The sequence below is a fragment of the Zonotrichia leucophrys genome, chromosome 1A (assembly GCF_028769735.1).
Source record: "Zonotrichia leucophrys gambelii isolate GWCS_2022_RI chromosome 1A, RI_Zleu_2.0, whole genome shotgun sequence".
In the NCBI taxonomy this organism is placed as follows: Eukaryota; Metazoa; Chordata; class Aves; order Passeriformes; family Passerellidae; genus Zonotrichia; species Zonotrichia leucophrys.
The window spans coordinates 41,340,471-41,359,791 of NC_088170.1; the positions used below are offsets into that span (position 1 = coordinate 41,340,471).

The 19,321-nt window shown below is 43.0% G+C and overlaps 1 protein-coding gene across 2 annotated transcripts in view; it reads left to right on the forward strand.

Moving 5' to 3' along the window:
• The window catches only part of SYN3 (synapsin III), a 183,756-nt gene that overhangs the window by 44,178 nt on the left and 120,257 nt on the right, over positions 1-19,321 (forward strand). For both annotated transcript variants that reach the window (XM_064702503.1, XM_064702502.1), the window contains 2 exons: positions 8,758-8,914; positions 14,631-14,720. In XM_064702503.1, coding sequence (XP_064558573.1) covers positions 8,758-8,914; positions 14,631-14,720 — 247 coding nt within the window. The remainder of the gene's footprint in view (positions 1-8,757; positions 8,915-14,630; positions 14,721-19,321) is intronic.

Sequence of the window (19,321 nt, forward strand, 5' to 3'; positions counted from 1 at the left end):
TTTCAGAGTGCCCAGCCACAGGGAGACACCTTCAACTCATGTGTGCACCAACCCTGCTGCTGCTGTCCCCTTTCTTCCATCACTTATCTGTCCTCTGTTAATAATTGAGCAAAACATTCAGTCAAAAGTCAGAATGCTTCTAGGTGGTGAAGTATAATACTCATCATATTTTTTGAATACCCAGAATCATGGAAATCCCACTGACAATTTATAAGGAGATAAATACAACACCATCTTGCTAACAACCACATTTGGGATTCCCTCCTGCAGGAGCCCTGCCTGCTTCACATTCCTCTTCAAAGGAAGAGCAATGGAATGTAGCAGTTTAGGGGAAAGACAGTGAATATACTACAGACCAGTAGATTTAAATCACTGAAATAATAAATTTCTTAAAACCAACAATTCATATTCATATTCAGCAACCACTGGGCTGCCCTCTCCAAACTGACATTACATTTACTGATAAGCTATCTAACAATTTCTTAGTCTATTAAATTCCATCATTTTGGAGCAGGTCTCCTAGTTTTTTCTTTAAACTGGAAATACCATATGGCACCTGTAAAGCAAAGTTTAAACCAAAGGGTTTTTTTCTGCTGATCACTTGGTGTTTTCTGACACCTTGGAGTTAAGGCTTTCTTTCATACTCCACGTAAACTGATTTGAAATTCACCAGGAAAAAATTATGGTTCTTTTACCAGGAAGATTAATTCCCTTGGTAAGAAGGTATAACTGTCCTTAAAGCCTTCCATTTACCCCTTTTGACTCAGGATAATTTTAAAAAAAGAAAAAAAGATGCTTTAGAAATATTATTGGCAATTACAGAAAGCAAAGACATGGACATATACACGACTTCTAGCCTGTGTATCTTGAAATAAGTAGCTGCAAGTAAGTTAACAAACAATCTAACTGAAGCCAGACATTACTTTGCTTGCCTGAGTTTTAAAACAAACGTGGCTCCAAGAATTTAAATTTACAGTAACAATGTTCTGGGTCTCCAACTTCTCTTTTTTGGCTACTACATTCTGCACATCTGTAGGAGGGGGTGAAGGATTTGAGATAGTCAACAAAATGTGCTACTGGAGACAGAGGCTATCATCTAACAAATCTAAAAAACTGCATCTGTGTTTTCTGTGCCAGTTCCACCATGGTTTGTGAAGGCTCCATCAGCCTGTTCAGCACATTTCCTTCAGAGAGCTGGCCATGAAGTACCTTGTGCAGCCTCTAGCAAGCACTTTTCCATGTCAGTGCCCCGTAACCCTGGCCCTGACTGAGGACATAGGGGGATGAGCTGGGCAAGGGAGCCGCGCTGGGTTCAGCCAGGACTGGTGGTGGGGTGGGGTCCTTGTTACCCCAGCACTTACTTGGAAAAAATTGGCAGCAGACCTTCCCTATTGAAAAGTTAAATATGGGAAGCAGGAGGTAGTGTTTATTCGTCCCAAAGGATCCCTATCCAACTTAGACATAGCAACTCTTACAACAGAGAAATTGAATAATTTCTGGGTGCAAAGTACTAGTGGAGTACTAGTGTGTAAAAACAAATGTGGGTTCATGCCTACTTTTAAAACACTTGGGTGGATTTCTTCATCCTCCTCCCAGTGCATACACAACCTCCTTTTGGACAGGCCTACCCACACAAACAGAAAGAGACAGAGTGAAGCATCTGGAATCTAATTTACTCTAGAAAGCTCTTGGACTGCGTCACTTTTACTGGGGATAGATGTGAGGAAGGGGATTTTTATTTTCACATTCCTCTGAAGGGCCCTTCATATCAATGTTTTGGCAGTGTAAAGAGGCTGTCAGTGTTGGCACTGCACCCACTCTGAGATGCATTTATGCTTTCATGATATTATAAAAGTGTCTAAGTAGAAATGAAAATTTGGGCTGTGTCTGTTTCTGACAGCAACATTTAGACTCCCAAACTATGATCTCAGGTTCTGTATTCAATTAAATGCTTGACTGTTGGGCTTCAACAGACTTCAGCTATTAATTCCACTAGATATAAGGCAGGGATATGTTGAAAATCTGGACAGCTCTTCTACCTGGGGAATACTAATGTCTTTGGGAGCATTTCAGACCTTTAAGGATATAAATTAATCATGCACCAGACTGCTCTCATCTCCTGTCTCCCTGTAGAGCTTCCTCTTTTGCCACTGGGGCCAATCATGCAGGAGAGAAAGCACATTTTCATGTTTGCCTGGGACCTGTCGGAGTGGTGGCCATGCCACGAGGAGTGTGGCACGCAGGCTCCATGCAGCCCCACAGCACAGGCAGCAGCTGGGGAACAGCACATGCCCAGGGGCTGATGTGGGGAGGACCCTGAGAGGAGAAATGGCCCTGGTGGGTGTAGAGGGGTGTCCAAAATAGAGGCAGCAAAGGAGAGAGGAACAGCACCCAGCACAAAGGCTTGCTGTGGGGAAGATCTCTGCCATGGAATGATGTTTATCCCTACAGGCCTTGCCTGAATGTGTAAGGTGTGTGTCAGGTGTGTGGCTCCCCTGCCCACCCTGGATGATGTGCCCTTGCTCACAGCCATGGTGGGGTCAGTGAATTCTCCACACAAGCCCATTCATTCCTGTCGTTAACACTGACATTCCAGTTGCTTCCAGCTGATTCCGTGCTTTTATGATTCCCTGTGCTGTGACAACAGGACAGCAACCTGTCCTGTGCTGTGACAACAGGACAGCAACCATCCCCAAAATCCCTGAAAGTGCTTTTTTTCTTTAAGCATATTTTCACACTGCAAGCTACAGTACAGTCACAGCATCAGGAGGCAAATCCTTTTACATGGGAGGGGTAGAGAAGAAACTGGCCAACTCACAGGTGTTTCCTGGCTATTCAGAGCTTGCAGGCTCCAGGAGATGTGTAGTCTGACTAAAAAAGATCTGTCAGCACCAGGATGCCAGATGTTTAAAGCCCAATGAGAACACTGTCCTCTGCCCCAGTGCATTTTTCCCATCCCAATAGGTTCACTCAGCCCAAAGGTCCATTGAGAAGCAGCTGCCTGAAAGAGGCATGGAGGTTTTCTATCCTACAGAGGCTGTGCTTGCTCACCTCACAGTAGTTGCACATTGCTAGAAGGATGCTTTCTTGTCTCTCCAAGACAATTTGTTCACAAGAGTTGATGGTTTCTTGTAGTTCTTCTACAGGATCAGCACCCAGGAAGGTCATGGGAGTAGCTGCTGTTGGTGGACACTGATGTAACAAGTATTGGTAGGCAGTAGGTCATTGTCCAGCTTCTCTTGTTCCAATAAGCTTGAGCCAAAGATGAACTCCAGCCATTGTCAAATTCCTGCCTTTTTTAATTTAACTCTTGACCCTAACTAGGATCTTTTATGAAATGTATTTTTCTAGTTGTTGTTGTTTTGGGGGTTAGGGGTGGGGTGTTGTTGTGTTGGTTGGTTGGTTGGTTGGTTTGATGCTTCCAAATCAAATTTCTGCAACTTTTTGTAAAGCTGCAAGTAGGAGAAAAAATGGCAGAAACTGATAGGGAAAGTTTAGGTTTCTAGCAGCCAGATGGAAAAATATGTTGAACACCTGGTTCTCCCAAGTTCTGCAGAAAGTGCCACTCGGTGGAGTACAATATGTGCTATGTATTTAACAGTGAGAAACATCCAATATGTGCTATGTATTTAACACCGAGAAACATTCGGGCAATATTTTTTTATCAATGGCATATCAATCCATTAAGGTAATGGAGAAGTGTGTGTAACAGCCTGTAAGCTTTTGAAAATTCAGTTTAGGCAAGGGACCAGTGTGCCAAATGACCACTTTCCTCACTGAAATACCCTGCAGAGACAATAAGCTGGGCGAGGTGTTTAACAGGGTATACACCCTGGCAAGCTGCAGTTACATATGAAGGAATTTAACACCTCTAGTAAACATTTATAAACTGAGAATTATTCCCATATGGGAGATGATCTAGCATTGTTTTTTTCACTAATATCTCCCCTCTCTTCACCTGCCTGTTCCTGTCTTCAATGTTTAATTTTTTTAATTTTTCTTTTAGCAGGAAGTGCAAAAGAGAAGAGACAGCGGAGTGTAATGATTTATGCATTTATTCTCAGTTACTTCCACCTCAGCTCCTGCTGCTAAACAGCTGCTTGGAGGCCTGCTTCTCCCCGTGGGGTTTGCCGATGTCCCAGATGAATAATGTCCCCCTTCACCTCCCTGGCAGCTGGCGCCCAGCCGACGTGCAGGCAGGATGCTGACAGTGATCAGGAAAACATTTGGCATGCAGGCAGCTGCCAGAAAGAAAAAGTCACTCTGAGCAGACCAGGGTGGGGAACATTTCAGATATTAAGCTACTCCCTGACCCTTTTTGCATTTACAGTAATTCTTTCCAATAAGGAATAAGCTGCCAGGGTCTAGAGCACTCAATAATTAGTTAATCCAGGATTAAATACAAGATTTATTCAAAACTTTAGTACATTGTTTCAGTCTTGATTGGCTTTTTTTTTATCAATCTTGCCATAATTTGTCTCCTTTCCACATGGGTTTTTACTAAGGCTTCTTCCAGAGAATGGCAATTATCCTAATGTCACCTCAGAGTTAGCCCTGCAATGAGCATGGTGTTGGGACAGAGGGTTTCCAAAGATCCTCTCCAAACTAAATTGCTCTGTGACCTTATTCTGTGATGTTGGAAAGTATTTGGATCACCTTCTGTAAAAGCTTAGGATCACAAGCATTTTGAAGGCAAGTTGGTGTTGGCAGGTGTGGTTGTTACTACTTTCAGGCTTTGTGTGAGTCCACATGATTTTCCTTGTCAATGTCAATCAGTTTAGAAGTAAAATATATGGCAGACTATTGAGACTGCCAGACTCCAGTTCAGAGAGTGTGTGACATGATTTAATGGTTAGCTGAGCATTGACCTGTGGCTGAGAAGCAAATCAGAGCATCTTCCAGGCTGTCCTCATCTGCTTACAGTGGTATTGGTCCTACTGCAACTGTGATTCCTGGCTCCTGCTGCTTTTGCTGCACTAATCTCCCACACCTCCCATGCTTTTTACTCAGCCATTCTCTATTGTAATGTTAAAAAAACCCCCTGCTTCTCGCTTCCAGCCTAGTAAGGAGAGATTATATATTCTTTATTCTATGTTGCTTACTTTTTTTTTCTCAAATCAGCTCTGTGTTATCTTATTTATAGATATGTTTTTTCTTTCTTTGAATAACTTCAGCAAAATTTATTTCTTTCTGTAGAAAATATAACGTGAGGTTTTGACTGAAATGACTTTTTTTCTTAGCATATTTTACACTTTACTAAAGCATCAAACAGAATGCTAAATCTAATATTGAGATAGGAGAAAATGTAATTGATTTCATATTATTTTTCAGTAATTTAATAACAATGCTATTAACACTGAAGCAATGCACAAAAAGAACTTGTTCTTATTTGTAAATGTCATTTTCTATTATGTGTCAGACACCTGAGGCACTGCATATTTGGAGGGACTTTTTGCACTTCTTGGGCAAAAGTTGCGGCCTCTTATGCCTTGTACTTGTGCCTCAGATGCTTCCCTGAAGGCTTCATTAATTGCCAGTAATGCAAAACTTTTTGTATCATTTTGCTAAATTATGCAGTTCTCTTCTTCTCTTTGTCGTGCCAGATAGGAAAGGCTTTGGAAGGGAATTTAGTCAGAGTGTCTTGATCCCTGGGAAGTATCTGAAAGCTGAATGAAATCTCCTAGAATAACGGAGGGTAGCCAGAACCTGAAGTGAGGATGTCACCTTCAGTGTCCTGAGAAGATCTACTGTCCCAAAGGGCAAAGTTCTAGTAAGACTGTCAGTCTTCTAAAAAGAGAGCAGGAGAGCCCATCCTTCTCCAACTACACCAGAAAAAAGCCCTCTCACCCATCATGGTGCTGAAATATAAAGCACCCTTTGCCTGCAAATGATTATGCACTGCAGAAGGGGTCACACAGAAGTATTTTGACAATCACAGAATTGGCTGGGAAAGAACTCTAAGAGCATTGATCCCCCATTAATGAGCACTGCCATTTTCACCACTAAATCACACCCCTAAGTGCCATATCCACACACCCTTTGGACAGTTCAAGGGGTGGTGACTCAACTACTTCCCTGGGCAGACTGTCTCAATGTTTGATAACCCTTCTCAATGTTTGATAACCCTTTTCATGAAGAAATTTTTCCTGATATCCACTAAAGCTCTCCTGGCACAACCTGAGGCCATTGTTCTTCCTCTCCCTCTTGTCCTATAGCTTGTTACCTGGGCGAGGAGGCCAATCTCCACCTCACCACAACACGTTCCAGCACCTCATGTCTTTCTTTCAGTGAGGGACCCAACACTGAACACAGGATTCGAGGTGTGGCCTCACCAGTGCTCAGCACAGGGAGACGATCTAATGTGTTAATCACGCTATTTCTGATGCAAATAGTGCATTCTTCTGTGTTCTTTCTTCATGCCCTGGAATCTCTTTGTGCTTCAGTGAGAAAAGCTGAAGGACCAGGAAGCAAGCCAGAGTTATGGCTCTATGCAGAAATAAGAAATAGGAGATCTCTTTAAGGCATGAAACCTCCCAGCAGGAATTGTTGTCATTATCTTCTCTACCCCAAAGCAGGCTGGGGAGCTGCTTTCTGCACAGAGATGTTATTGATTGTTATTAATTTTGCCATTGGTCTCCGTTTCTCTGTACAGGCTCTGCTGCTCTTCAGCTGGTGTTTATTCTGAGCTAGTCCCAGGCCTGGCACTCCACTGCCTTGTTCTCAGTATCCATGGGAACATTCACATTGTTCCACAGCTCAAAACAGGGATTCAGTGTCCACCTTCGCTTTAGAGATTCACTCCTCATCTGCTGCATGAGAGAGTGCCTTGCCTTCCTACAGGACACAGAGTTTGAGAATAGGCTTTTCTACATTAATTCTGTATTCTTGTGTCCATCCTCTAAGTGGAGAAACTCTTTCTTTGCCAAGATCTGAAAAGACAAGAGCTTTTTTCCTGAGATTTTGGCTGGCAAAAGTAAAGCAAATGAAGGCAGTTTCCCAGCCACTCTGTGTCCTCCCCCTCTCAGAAAGCTGCATGAAGAGACATGCCCAGAGCTCCTGCCTCTCCAGGCACCACAGCTGTTCAGTAACTCAGCACAGATACTGAGCCCTGGTCCTAAGTAGCTGGTTAATCCTTCTTGGGGACCTGTGCCTGCCTCCAGGGTGCTTTCTACACAGCAAGTCCAGCAGAATGGAGCAGCTCGGACTTTCCAAAATTCGTACTCACTCGCTGTTTCTCAGCGGGGGTCACCACTTGCCTCATCCCCATTGATACCAGGGAGGTCCATGAATCAGCTGCACAGCGATAGCACAGCCCTCATGGTGCTCATTATGCATCTTGCTGCTGGAGGAGAGCACCACCTTTGGTGCCAAGTACATTAGGGAACATGCCTGGGTTTAAAAAACCTCCATGGGAGGGAATCACAACATTTCTACAGCTTGGCCTCTTGCATCACAAAAGCTGAGCCTGCTCCTCACCGTGTCTCAGGCGGGTGATAACAAAAGTCCAAGGTCAACAAACAAAATGAACAGCTTTAAAACAACAAAGCTGTGCTGGGGTTTGTGTACAGTGTTTGTTGCCACAATCTGGCCCAGAGTCACCATCTCACATTTCCCTGCCAGAATGATGGAAATATAAATAGGGGCTATAAACCCAAAGTATTTCCAGCTCATACATCCAAAGGATAGAAATTATAGTCTCTTAGCAAGGAAAATGTTCGAGGCTGGTGAGGTAATGGGACCTGGTTACAGAGCTCATTTCTCTGAAAATCTTTAATACAGCATGGAAGTTTTTCAATGTCCTTGATGCAACCTCTGTTAACTTGTAAAATAATCCCTTCTTTCCGTGGAAAAGCCCCTTCCTTCGAGAATGAACTGTTGGGCTCCATTTTGGGAACCATTTCTTTCCAACTGCTGTTTCCAGATATTTTTGAATGGCTTTGAAGACAGAGTGTCAGCAAGGAATAAAACCTGGCTGCTTGAAAGATAATCCATTGCTTGTTGGCTTACCTAGAAAGGGCCTCACCTTCCTGTGCATTAGCTGAGGGCTGCTGCTGTTGAACCATAGGAGTCCAAGCTCCACTCTTGCTAAATAATATTCTGGAAGCCCATGCCATGAGTCACAGCAGCGCACGAGGGGCTCTGCTCATTTGATTAATTTCATTGCCATGCCTGCCCTTCACTTGTTGACTCACAGCCATAAGAGCCTGGGATGTGCTGTGTACGTAGTAAACTCATTAAAGGGGGAATGTGTGTCAATGTATGGATGTGTACGAGAGCTTTTTGAAATCCCTTATGATCTTCCCACCCACTGGGCATTGCTTCAATACGGAGCTCAATCGTCAGGAAACAAACTTGCTCCCTCATCTGCGTTGCACATTGCAAAGAGCTTGCCAAGTACGGCCAAGCTTTTAGAAAGAAAAGAGAATCCCCCCACCAGTGAATTTATGACCCTTGGCTCTGCTTGTGGCTTGTTCCTGTGCATGCCTGAGTGACATGGAAACTGCAGAAAATCTGTTTGGCCTGTTTCTATGCTCTCACACTTGCAGCTACGTTGGATTTTTCCTTTTTTTTTAAATGACTAGGGGGTTTTGTAGGGTTTGTTACATTATAACACAATCAATACGCCCTGAGAGGCCCTAGAGAAGAGCAACACGCATTCGTGAAAAGAAAAGGGAAGGATGGAAAAGAAACACGGAGTGGTTAGAAGTGCTTCTGGAGCATTTTAAAGTAAAACACCATTCTCCTCGTCTCTTCCAGGTCCTTCAAGCCGGATTTTGTGCTGATCCGCCAGCACGCCTACAGCATGGCCCTGGGGGAAGACTTCCGCAGCCTCATCATCGGCCTGCAGTACGGCGGCGTCCACACCGTCAACTCCCTCCACTCCATCTACAACTTCTGCAGCAAGCCCTGGGTGGTAAGTGATGAGCCAGCTCTGCTGCGTGCCAACACTGCACATGAGACCTCTGGCACCAGCAGAAAGCCCAGCTCACCTTCCGGGAGTTTCAAAGGAGCTGGTCTCTTTAGGTTAAAATCTAAACAACCTTAGGAATCCAGGTGGGGGTCGTTGGAGGAGAAAACCTACCAGCACTACTTCTTTATCAAGATGCTATTTCTGCACCCTGAGCAGGATGTTTCCCTTGTCCCAGACTCAAAAGGATCACCAAGAGCTGATAGTGCAGCAGCACCTAAATTTCTTGTAAGGGGTGGGAAGGACCCACATGGGAAGAAGTAGAGAAAATCAGTCCATCAGGGTCAAATCACCATACATGTAGTTTCGCAACAGTCTCAGAACAAAATGCAGTATTATCATAAAGTGTTGGTTCATTGAACCTGAAACATTGAACCTTGCAAAGACTTAGGCTGGGTCAGCTCCTGATGAGGGCAGGGCAATGTTTTGATATTTTGCACTGGAAGATCCCTTCGCCCATTCTTTAAATTTTGTCAAGTTCACATGAGAATCTCAGAAAACCTTGAAAGATATTATCATTAGATTTTCTCAGCCCCAAATCCCCAGACAACTTCTATGACCAGCCCCAAGGCAGCTGTAGCTGCAGAAGCAGGAGTGTTGGAGAGATAATTTGGCCATGAGCCACAAGAGTAAGGCTCTCCATGGCAGCACCTGCAGGAGGAAGTCAGATCCTGATACCATTTTGGAATTCTTGTATGTGTTTTCCAAGCAGTTTTGTCCCAAAATGTGTTCTCTGATCACTGATGCTTCCAGAATGGAAATTTCCCTGCATTCTTCAAAGCAGCAAACTACAGCTATATGGATGTGAGAAGGAGGTGGGGCTTTCCAATATGAAAGTTTTCCATGGAAAACTTTTAGATGCGTTTTCAGGAATTCCCTTACTCATTGAACAAATTGAGCTTGGGGTGAGATGGAATTTTTATAGCAAATGATAGCTATCTTCCTCATCACCTAATTAAGTGGGGTTTTATTGTTGCTTTTCTCCTTGGAATAAATATCCTAGTGGTCCTCAGTGTGTTGGTTGGTAGCTCAAGTCCAGATGAGGCCTCAAACTTTTATTTCCATGACTGGGCAGTGTTGGATTTAAGTGATTTCTTACTAAAATGGTACCGGTGTAATAAACACAGTCTTTTCAGTTTTCACCCCTTTTACAACATTTTTGGGGTTTGTTGAGACCAAAAGAAAGATCTTGTCTTTTCCAAAAATGCTGTCACGCAATAATCAGGGTAGTGAGAACAATCTCATTTTGCCATCACTGTATAAGTGGTCAATGTACATTTGACCTGTTTCCATTTGATTTTTCAGTTCCAGGCTCAGTACCACACCTCCACACTGTTTCTGACAGCTGGTCCTACACACAAGTGCATTAGCCCTGATGACCAGACAAAAAGCCTCCACATTTACACTGCCATGTGGTCCATTCCATTTGATTTTGGGGTCAAGTCAGTCAGGGCTTAGTTGACACTTTGCAACTCATGCCTTGTAATTATGTTTCTGATGGTGAGAAGGGGCCTCAGGATGCGAAAGGCCTATATTTAGGCATCTAAAATAAAAGGAAACAAACAAACTTAGCACATTAAAAAAAGGAAGAAAAAAAAAAGCAGCGCTGGAAAGGCAGTGTGGGAGAACTTGGCACTGCCAGCAGCTTGGCTCTAGCTGCTCTGGGTCTGGTTGTGCCATGCTTTCCTCACAGGGAATACAGCTGGCACAGACAGACTTCCCAGAGGAGTCAAGGAAACCACTTGCAAACAATTTAAACAGGTTTTCAGAGTGTCTCCTTTCCTTTCTGCCCCTGCACACCCATCACCCCCAAACCAGTGATTGTATCGTGCTCAGCAACCTAAGATTGCATTGAATGAGCAACGTTCAGAAGGTACTTAAGCTCATGGAGAGATTGCAGTGGGGTATTGGAGGGCAAAAAGCTTCACTGGCAGCAGAATCAGAAGATTTTGTTTTTGTGATAGCTGGGAAGTGAGAGATAGGGATACTTCGGTGCACGTTCCACTTTGATTGCAAAACAAGCATCTTGAAATGAGGGATCTGCATAACAAAGATTACTGGAAACTTTTTGGATCTAGAAAACAGTTGGATGCATGAAGAAATGAAATTAAATACCCCTGGGAAATGTGCTTTTCACTCTCATTTTTTATTTTCTCCAAAAACGGTTCCATTTCATAGAAATGATTATGATTTTGTGGAGGGGGATGAAATTGAGACTGTTTTTCCTTGGCAGTTTGCAACCATGTTTTATTCTCAGCAACTCTAATTACAATCAGCTGAGTTTGGTTTTGAGTTTACTCAAACATGAAGCCCCATTTTTAATGACGTTTGCCAGGTTTCCAGTTCTGCAATACAAAAATTTCTTTTAAGATTAAAACAGGCACAGTTTGAATTAGATGTTTATGAGAGAAAAGAAAAAAGTATTTAAGGAGTCTCACATTCTGAGAGAAACATCTAAGAAATCTAAGATGATTTCAGAACAATTGAGAAATAATACTACAAGCACACTAAACACAATGCTTCAAGGACCAATAGTAATTTCTGTGTTAGAATTCTAAGTTGCAGTCCAAATTACAGTGGGAAGAATGCTCAGAGTAGTAGTCACACTGCATGCAGGTAATGTCTGTAATTGCAAAGCAAATTCTGCATCTGTAAGGCAGCAGAAAACATGACAGTCCCCTCCTGAGTCCAGGGACTCCTAGCCAAACTATTATTGACTGTCAAGGGATACAGGCTCCCTGATGACCTAGGCACTTTCAAAATGTGTGAAAGGCCTTAAGATGCTCTGAATGGAACTTTTTATTTCTCTGTAAAGACTCCCTGCATGTAGCTGTTCTCCAAACAGTCAGGCCAAGGCGTTTCCCTTGCCTGCATGTTCCAGGTACCTTAAACCAGGCTCTGCCTTCCCCCATGTGTTATCTGTGGTCTGGATGCAATCTCACTAAAACCAGTGGAAGGACAGAAAGCCAGAACTGCCGCCAGCATGTGGAAGGTGTGGTTATATCTAGCAGAGCTGCTGACAACAACATTCCTACCCATCTGCATGGGGAGATGTTACTTGAGCTCTGTTATCAGGTATCTCAGAGGCTGCTGCACCACTTAACATGGGAGTCTCTTTGTCAACATCCTGTCCCTAATAACTGGTAAAAAAAGAGAAAATGGGAGGGAACTGTCCCATGAGGGGCAATACCAAAGTCAGACCTTTTTGCAGGCTTGGTCCCAGATGTCTGAATCTCTCATCTGAAACACTCGCTATTTCAGCAACAGCCAAGAGCTTATGCTTCAAAAGGAGCAAGTCAGAACATTGTCTATCAGCTGCACAGTTGTTCCAGTTATTTTGTTTGAGCTGTTTTCCCAGGATAACTGTACATTGCCTCAACATCACAGTGTCCATGGTTCACCAGGGCTGCGTGCACACACAGCAAGGGGCATGGGCTGTTCTCAGCCAGAGTGTTTTTCCTTCTCTCTCTGTCTCTGGCTCATTGTGTTTAACTTTTAAGCCCTGTTTGCTCACCTTGCTAGTCAAAACAGGGCTTTATTTTTCTTTTCTAGAATGTGCAAGGCTAGTGCAAGTAGTTGAGAGAAGCAAGCTGTCCTCCTTTCACAACATCAATACCCTCCTTGCCAACAATAATTATTCTGCATTGGGAGTTTTTCCTCTTATCTGCTGATGCATGTGAGGGTGGTGGTGGTGTTAGTGATGGGATATGCTGCCTCTTGATGTTTCCTGGATTTTCTTTAAATGCTGTGTTTTGAACTACGAGATTAGGAAAAGGATTCTTTGCATTTGTCTGCAAATCTGCTGGCAGCTGCCTCTTCAGCATTTGGCCTGGTTCTGGCACACACCTTGCAGCCTAATTTTTTTTCACAGTGACTGCATGCCAAGATTTAACTCTCAAAGGGGTTGTTCTTCTCCACCAGCAAATTAAGTTTCCACTACTTATGTAGCAATTCTTTTGGAGCCCTTAGACTAGCCCAGTAATCAGGTGAGAAGGCTTAACAGGGCTATTCAGCAGAAAACATCCTCAGTACCTCTCTCTATCTGCAGTGTAACCTTGGTGTTGTGATTTGGTGCATTTACTGGCTCCAGCTGTTGCCCAGAAGTGCTCAGAACATGCAAGACTAAGCTGCTAGTGCTATTGTGAAGAAAGGGAGCTTTCTTTTCTTTCCCTTCTTCCCTAGATGTCTGTTTCCTTCCCTTAAGTGACACAGAGATCTCCTTCAAGATTAATACATCCCTACCTTTGATGGGCAACTTGAGAAACACATGCAAAGACTTAAAATCTGTCCTTGCTTGGCCCAAGGTGGAGACCTTTATTAATTAACTTGATTTTGCCTGATTCTGAGGGGATTGGAAACTGAATTCAATTTATAAACTACACTGTGAATAGGACTCAATGGAGAACTCAGATCTACCTACCAGCTCAGCAGGAACCAATTCCCAAACACTTTATTCTCTTGTGTGGCTGCCAGTCCAACCACTTCTCCAACAGTCATGCCAGTTCAGCACTGTGGTCGCAGGGCTGTGTCTAAGCTCCTCCTGAGATTCTGGGATATGCATCACTCTTACTCTCTTTGGCATATGAACCCTACTTTAGAAACATTTTCTGTCATGGTTATTAGGTTTCCCCCTTATAGTTTTGATTTTTTTTCTCTGTGTGATGAATGATGGATTGAACAGGGAGACTGCAGAGAACGTACAAAATGGTCTGCTTGCTTCACAGATGGCTGAAGTGGAGCAGGAATTTGCTGTGATGTGTTACACTTCTCTCAGGGTTTTGGAACCTGAACAGAAATAAAAACTCAGTCCTACCATGGGGAGCTTTGGGTCTGGCTGGGCACAACCCTGCAGAGTAAAAGGGTTTATAATGGTGATAGTGGTGATGATGGTGAAGTTCATGCTGATGGGTGGGGACAATGACAAATGTTCTTCCTTGTGTCTGAAATGCTGGAGTGGCTGATGTCCCCATTGATGTCATACTGCTCTCTAGATACTGCCCTCACAGAGTGGGGCCTCCCTCAGACCTCATGGTAGATGGGACAGAGACAGGACAGGCATATGAACCCGTCTCTCCCATCATTCATGAAGGGCTGTTGGGGGCCCTTGGTTCACAATAAATGTCAGTTCTGGTTAACAGTGGACTCTACTCCCTTGGTCTGACACTCAAACCCTCTTGTAATCGCTGTCCCTTAGCAGCTCTCCTGCCCTCCAGCACAAAGTGCCTTGCTTGGATTTGGTTGTGAGGAAGAGATCCAAGGGACAGCTTTGGTTTATTTGGTCTCTGATGGGAGCAGTGGCACTGATTTCCTGGCTCTATCCTCTACTAAGAAAGGCTCCTCTCCCCAGTTGCATTTTGAATGCAAATCTTATCCATAGTAAATCTCTAAGTAAATGCAAACTGATTCCCTTCTGTCTCTTGAATCCCTTCTGTGCTCCCTTAGTCCAGGTTTGCGTACATAGGCTGGCTTGGCCATGAATAAATACAGCAGCATCATATTTTCTTGCTGCTCTCAGGTCAAGAAAGCAAGGTGGGAAAGACATGATAACATTTCTCTCACCTCCTTCACCACTATCAGAACATTTTGCAAGCATTTGCCTGTTGCACAATGAGTCACTGACATCCACTGTGTCTGTTTTTTGTTCCCTCTCCCTCACCCCAAGTTCTCTCAGCTCATTAAAATCTTCAACTCGCTGGGCCCTGAGAAGTTCCCCTTGGTGGAGCAAACATTCTTCCCAAGCCATAAGCAGATGGTGAGTAACTTTGCTTTCTTCTGATGCCACTATGGATGAGGTGGAGACAACAGATGCAAGCTGGACCCAGGAAATAGTGGCAGGAATGCTGGGAAGAGTCTGAATTTTGCTTACAGAAAAATACTAGCTAAAAAGTGCTATGCAAAAGGCACTCCTTGGGAACCTCTTTCCTTTCTTGCCCAGCCCTCCCCTAGGTCACGTAAGGACCTTGAAAAAATGTACAAAGAGGCTCAAAGGCTCAAAACTAAAGCAGAATTCCATTTTAAAACACCGTCAACAAAAAGCTCATCCCTTAGAGGAAAAAATCACTCTATTCAGATAAAGTGGATTTTCCCTGCTCATGGAATTGTTTAAAAATATTCTGACAATTTGGAACATGGGTCCTAAGAGATGTTTGTTTCACAGTGTTAGTTTGCTTGGTCTGTCACGTGCTCACCATCCATGAAACATTTATCAACCTGAAGGTACTCAGAGTAACCTGGAGTTCTTAAAAGAGTTTGTTTCAGCTTCTCATGTTTTCTTTGCACAGTGCTTTGGGGTCTGGTCTTTCTGTCAACAGCTGAACACTCAGTGCCCTGTGTGACTGCTGGGCACTGTACCAAACTCTCAGGGCACCTTCCAAAGAAATCTGCAGAGGTGCCTTTAGTCCTGGAGAACATGGCAAAGAGAGGGGCTTTGTTTACAGCTGGTCATGGCTCTTTTTTTCCCTGTGTTAAAGGAAAGACTAGTCCTTTGTGAGTTTTTGCTCCCAATGTACATCCATGAATTAGTGGCTCTTCCTACATGGCTGAGGCTTTGATGAAACCCTGTATGAACCATGACCCCTTCTGTGACCACTGGCTGGCTGAGCTAATTTCCCAGGCTTGACTGTGAACCCAAGCAGCACTGCCAGCCTGAACACGAGGGTTGTTGAGATGACAAACTAAGGCTTAAAAATATTCAACCCCATCTTTTCTCACATGCTTGTTGCAACTGTGGGCCAGCCACAACACAAAATAGGGTGTAGATACATGATCCTCTAGTTTCTTGTGAAAAATCCCACTGCTGCCTGCTAGGTACTCAAGTATTTTGAAATGCCAGTCCTTCACCTCTCTGTTCCAGTACTCTCTCTATCTACCATGGAAGTGCTGTGTAGACTATGGCACTTCCATGCTTCACAGGCACATTGTGGAGGTAAGTACAGTCATGAAGTTATATTATCATTTAAGACATAAAGAAATGGATAGTCCTTAAACAATGTGACAGTGTTTTCCACATTTATAAGATAAGTAGTCACATAGCTGTTGCATTTAATTACTAATGATTTATGAAGACGGTTTTGTGATGTAAGTAATACTTCAGGAAGGTTGTGACTTGGACCACCATTTCAGGAACAGTATTTTTTGAAGACTTGATAAAGGTTACCATTGCAAATAAGTTAGCACTTTTAGCACATTTTTCTTGTCTGGCTATCTGATTCTTGGTTCTGCAGATGTAGATATATTTGGCACCAGCAAAGTAGATTGGTTTAGCACTGATCTTAATTTCACTTATTTTCCATTTTTGTAACTAATGACCTACTTGGAGATGCTTGCTTACTTCCAAAAGGGTACAGGAAGCCTTTTAAACTGTGGGTAATCTCATATGAACACAAACACTACTGCTGTAATCTGGTAATCTGGTTTAAATCAGTCACTTCCCAACAATTTACAGAGCAACAATCCACTTGGGCAAGTTCAGGTCAGCCCTTCCCAGGTGACAGGGGTGCTCTGCCTCACAGAATGAATCTTCACAACTTAGAAATATCTTTTCTGGGAGCATCTTCACAGCATCCTGGGTCTGAGAGGTCAAGTGCCTACACCAGGCATGCTGCATTACAGTCATCACCAAACACCTGTGGAAGTTGCTTCTCCACTGTGCATCAGCTTTTCCATTTGTCAGATAGGAATATACTGATCCTCTTTTACCACTCTTTCTCTTCACTCTCCTGGAGGTATTTCCAAGCTGCACCAGTGAGCACTCATAAAACTCACTGTGTTTCTTTGATGGGTCACCCCCTGGAAGTGTTTATAATGAGTGCTATGGTTTTACCTCTCCGCAATGTGACACACTTTAAGCACTTAAATTCTCACACCAGAGACCCTCATCCTTCTATATCCAAATTTTTCCAGAGTCTACTTTCTAAACCTTTGGATTAAGCAGAGAACAGATTCAAAGACCTCTTTCATTCCTTCATCTCTGTAGAGACTAGACTTTCCAAGAGTAAAAAGTGAGATATAGGAGGTTTCTAACAGTAGGTCATTTTTGTGAGCATTTTAACTTATCTGAAAATGCTTTTTCTGAAGCTTCCTTCTCACGAGAACAGGGGACTTTAAATCAGCCTTAAACAGTAAGCCTAAAGAGAGGACACAAGATTCTGACATTTCACAACAGAGAAGATGAACTTCTCTTCCCTTTGCCATGGGCATGCACCTTTCAGACCTCCCCATAATGTTCAGTTTTCTGGAAATAAGAGCAATCTGGTAAGTGTTCTTCCAAGGACCTACTGGTGCTACAGCCAGCCCTAATGAGTGCCTTGCTCTGTACTGACCTCCTATGGCCAATTAACAACTGGGAGTCATTAACTTCAAAATGGATTTTTCGCCTCTCCTGGGCTTATGACCACAATAACAATTCTTAGAGAGAACAAGCTCTTAAAAAGAGGGGGGATTCCTGAAGGGATCTTTGCCAAAGCACAAGAATTACCAGAGGTGGAATATCTCCTTTGGGACCAATAAAAGGGTATCAGGAAGGGGAAGGAAATTAAGAAATCCAGTTGCAAATCCATTTGTGTATATTTGAAGTCGACAAGAACTAATATAAGTGAAGCAGAGACAGAATGTCTGTGATAGAAATAAAACCACTTTACTGTTTAGAATAAAAGGACACTATAAAAAGTGAACATTATGCAACATTACCTTAAAAGACAATATACATTCACTGAATATAAAATTTATAAATAACATGGAGGAAATCTGTAAACAGTGCTAGAAAATTTAGCAACAAATACATTCCTTCTGGACAAGATTTTTCACATGGGTTTGTTTCTCTCCCCAAGTTTCCATGACTATCAGGAACAGCAGAGTGGCTCTATGAAGGAAGGACAGTGCCAGAGAGAAGGAGAAGCCAGTACAAGTAAAACAGCAGCAAATGTTTAGTGGGTTTTTTATGTTTTTTCTCAAGACTGGTAGCCCCAGAAGTCACTTACTCTAAAAAAAACTAAAACTTTTTGCAGTTCCCTAAATTCTGTTCTGTCCTTTGAAGCTGTAAAACACATTATAAGCAAGCAGTATTTTCAGAGACACCTGCAAGGATAGAAACTTGTTCTCATGGAGGCCTTTATTTCCAACAGTCTTTACTATAAAAACACAACAGTATGTTTCCCATCAGCATTTCACTCTGACAAGTATAAATGGGATACAATGATAGATTTATGTTTTAGAATAGTTCTACCTCAAGGGCCAGATAACTCTTCAAAACATGAGACTTAAAAATGGCAAATTTTTTCCCCATACAGGAGAGGTAGAAGCCTCCCACAAGAGGACTTTATTTAAGAAACTCCATGCACAGATCTCCTCCTACTCTCTACCCTCTCCATTTTGGAAAAGGCAAATAGAATCTAACCTTTCCCAAACCTTCAATATCTATTTTTGTCATATTAAAGGGGAAAACACTCTACAGCAAGTAAGGGAAAAAATATGGATAAGAAACTGAACAGCTTCAGTCTAGATATTAGCTATGCACTTTTAAAAGTATTTTTAATAATGTTTGTGTGTCTAAAGCATGGTGGCAGGGACTGTGTGTGTAATCCTGGGCATCTCCATTGGCAGGCAGAAGTGACTTAGCAAGGCAGAAGAAAGGAGAGCTGACAGAAAGGAAGAAGTCTTTGAGTTCAATTTAGAGCCTCTTCAATCCATGTAATGGCTTCTACTTCAGAAGTGCCTTCAGGCAGGTCCTTAATGCAAGCACAAGCCCCAGAAATGCATGTTCCTGATAGCATCCACAGAAACAAAATAAAGAAGCTTCCCAAAAGAAATGTATTTTCATTGGATTCTTCCCCCTCCTTTTGGCTTCACATTTTGAGAAGCCTTAACAACTGTTTCTTTACACAGCAAGGGCAAAGATTTGCCATCAAACCTCTGCCCTTGCCAGTCTAGCTGTCTGCACCTCAGAAACATTTTACTGTCTGCAAAACAAAGTGGGAATATGCTTCACTTTCTGGTAATGCATCTACTGTTTTGTTGTTTACAAAGCACATAGCTACATTATATCCTACATAGGGACACAAGTCCTCATAGTATTAGAACGCAAATATTTTCACAATAATTTGAGTGCAATACTGTGATGTCTCAGCTAGCTAAATGAATCAGTGACAGGTAAAATATGCAGAGCTGCAGTTTAATGAAAACTCAGATCAACACTTTACTGCATCAAGGGGCATTATTGTTTAGCCTTCCAAAGCTGTGAGAAGTGGCTGCAGCTCAAAGAGACACTGGCTTTGCCAAGTCACCTTGAGCTTGAGGAGGGCCACATCCTGCAATGCCGACTCCAAACAACGCAGACACTGAGGGCGGCTCCATTCT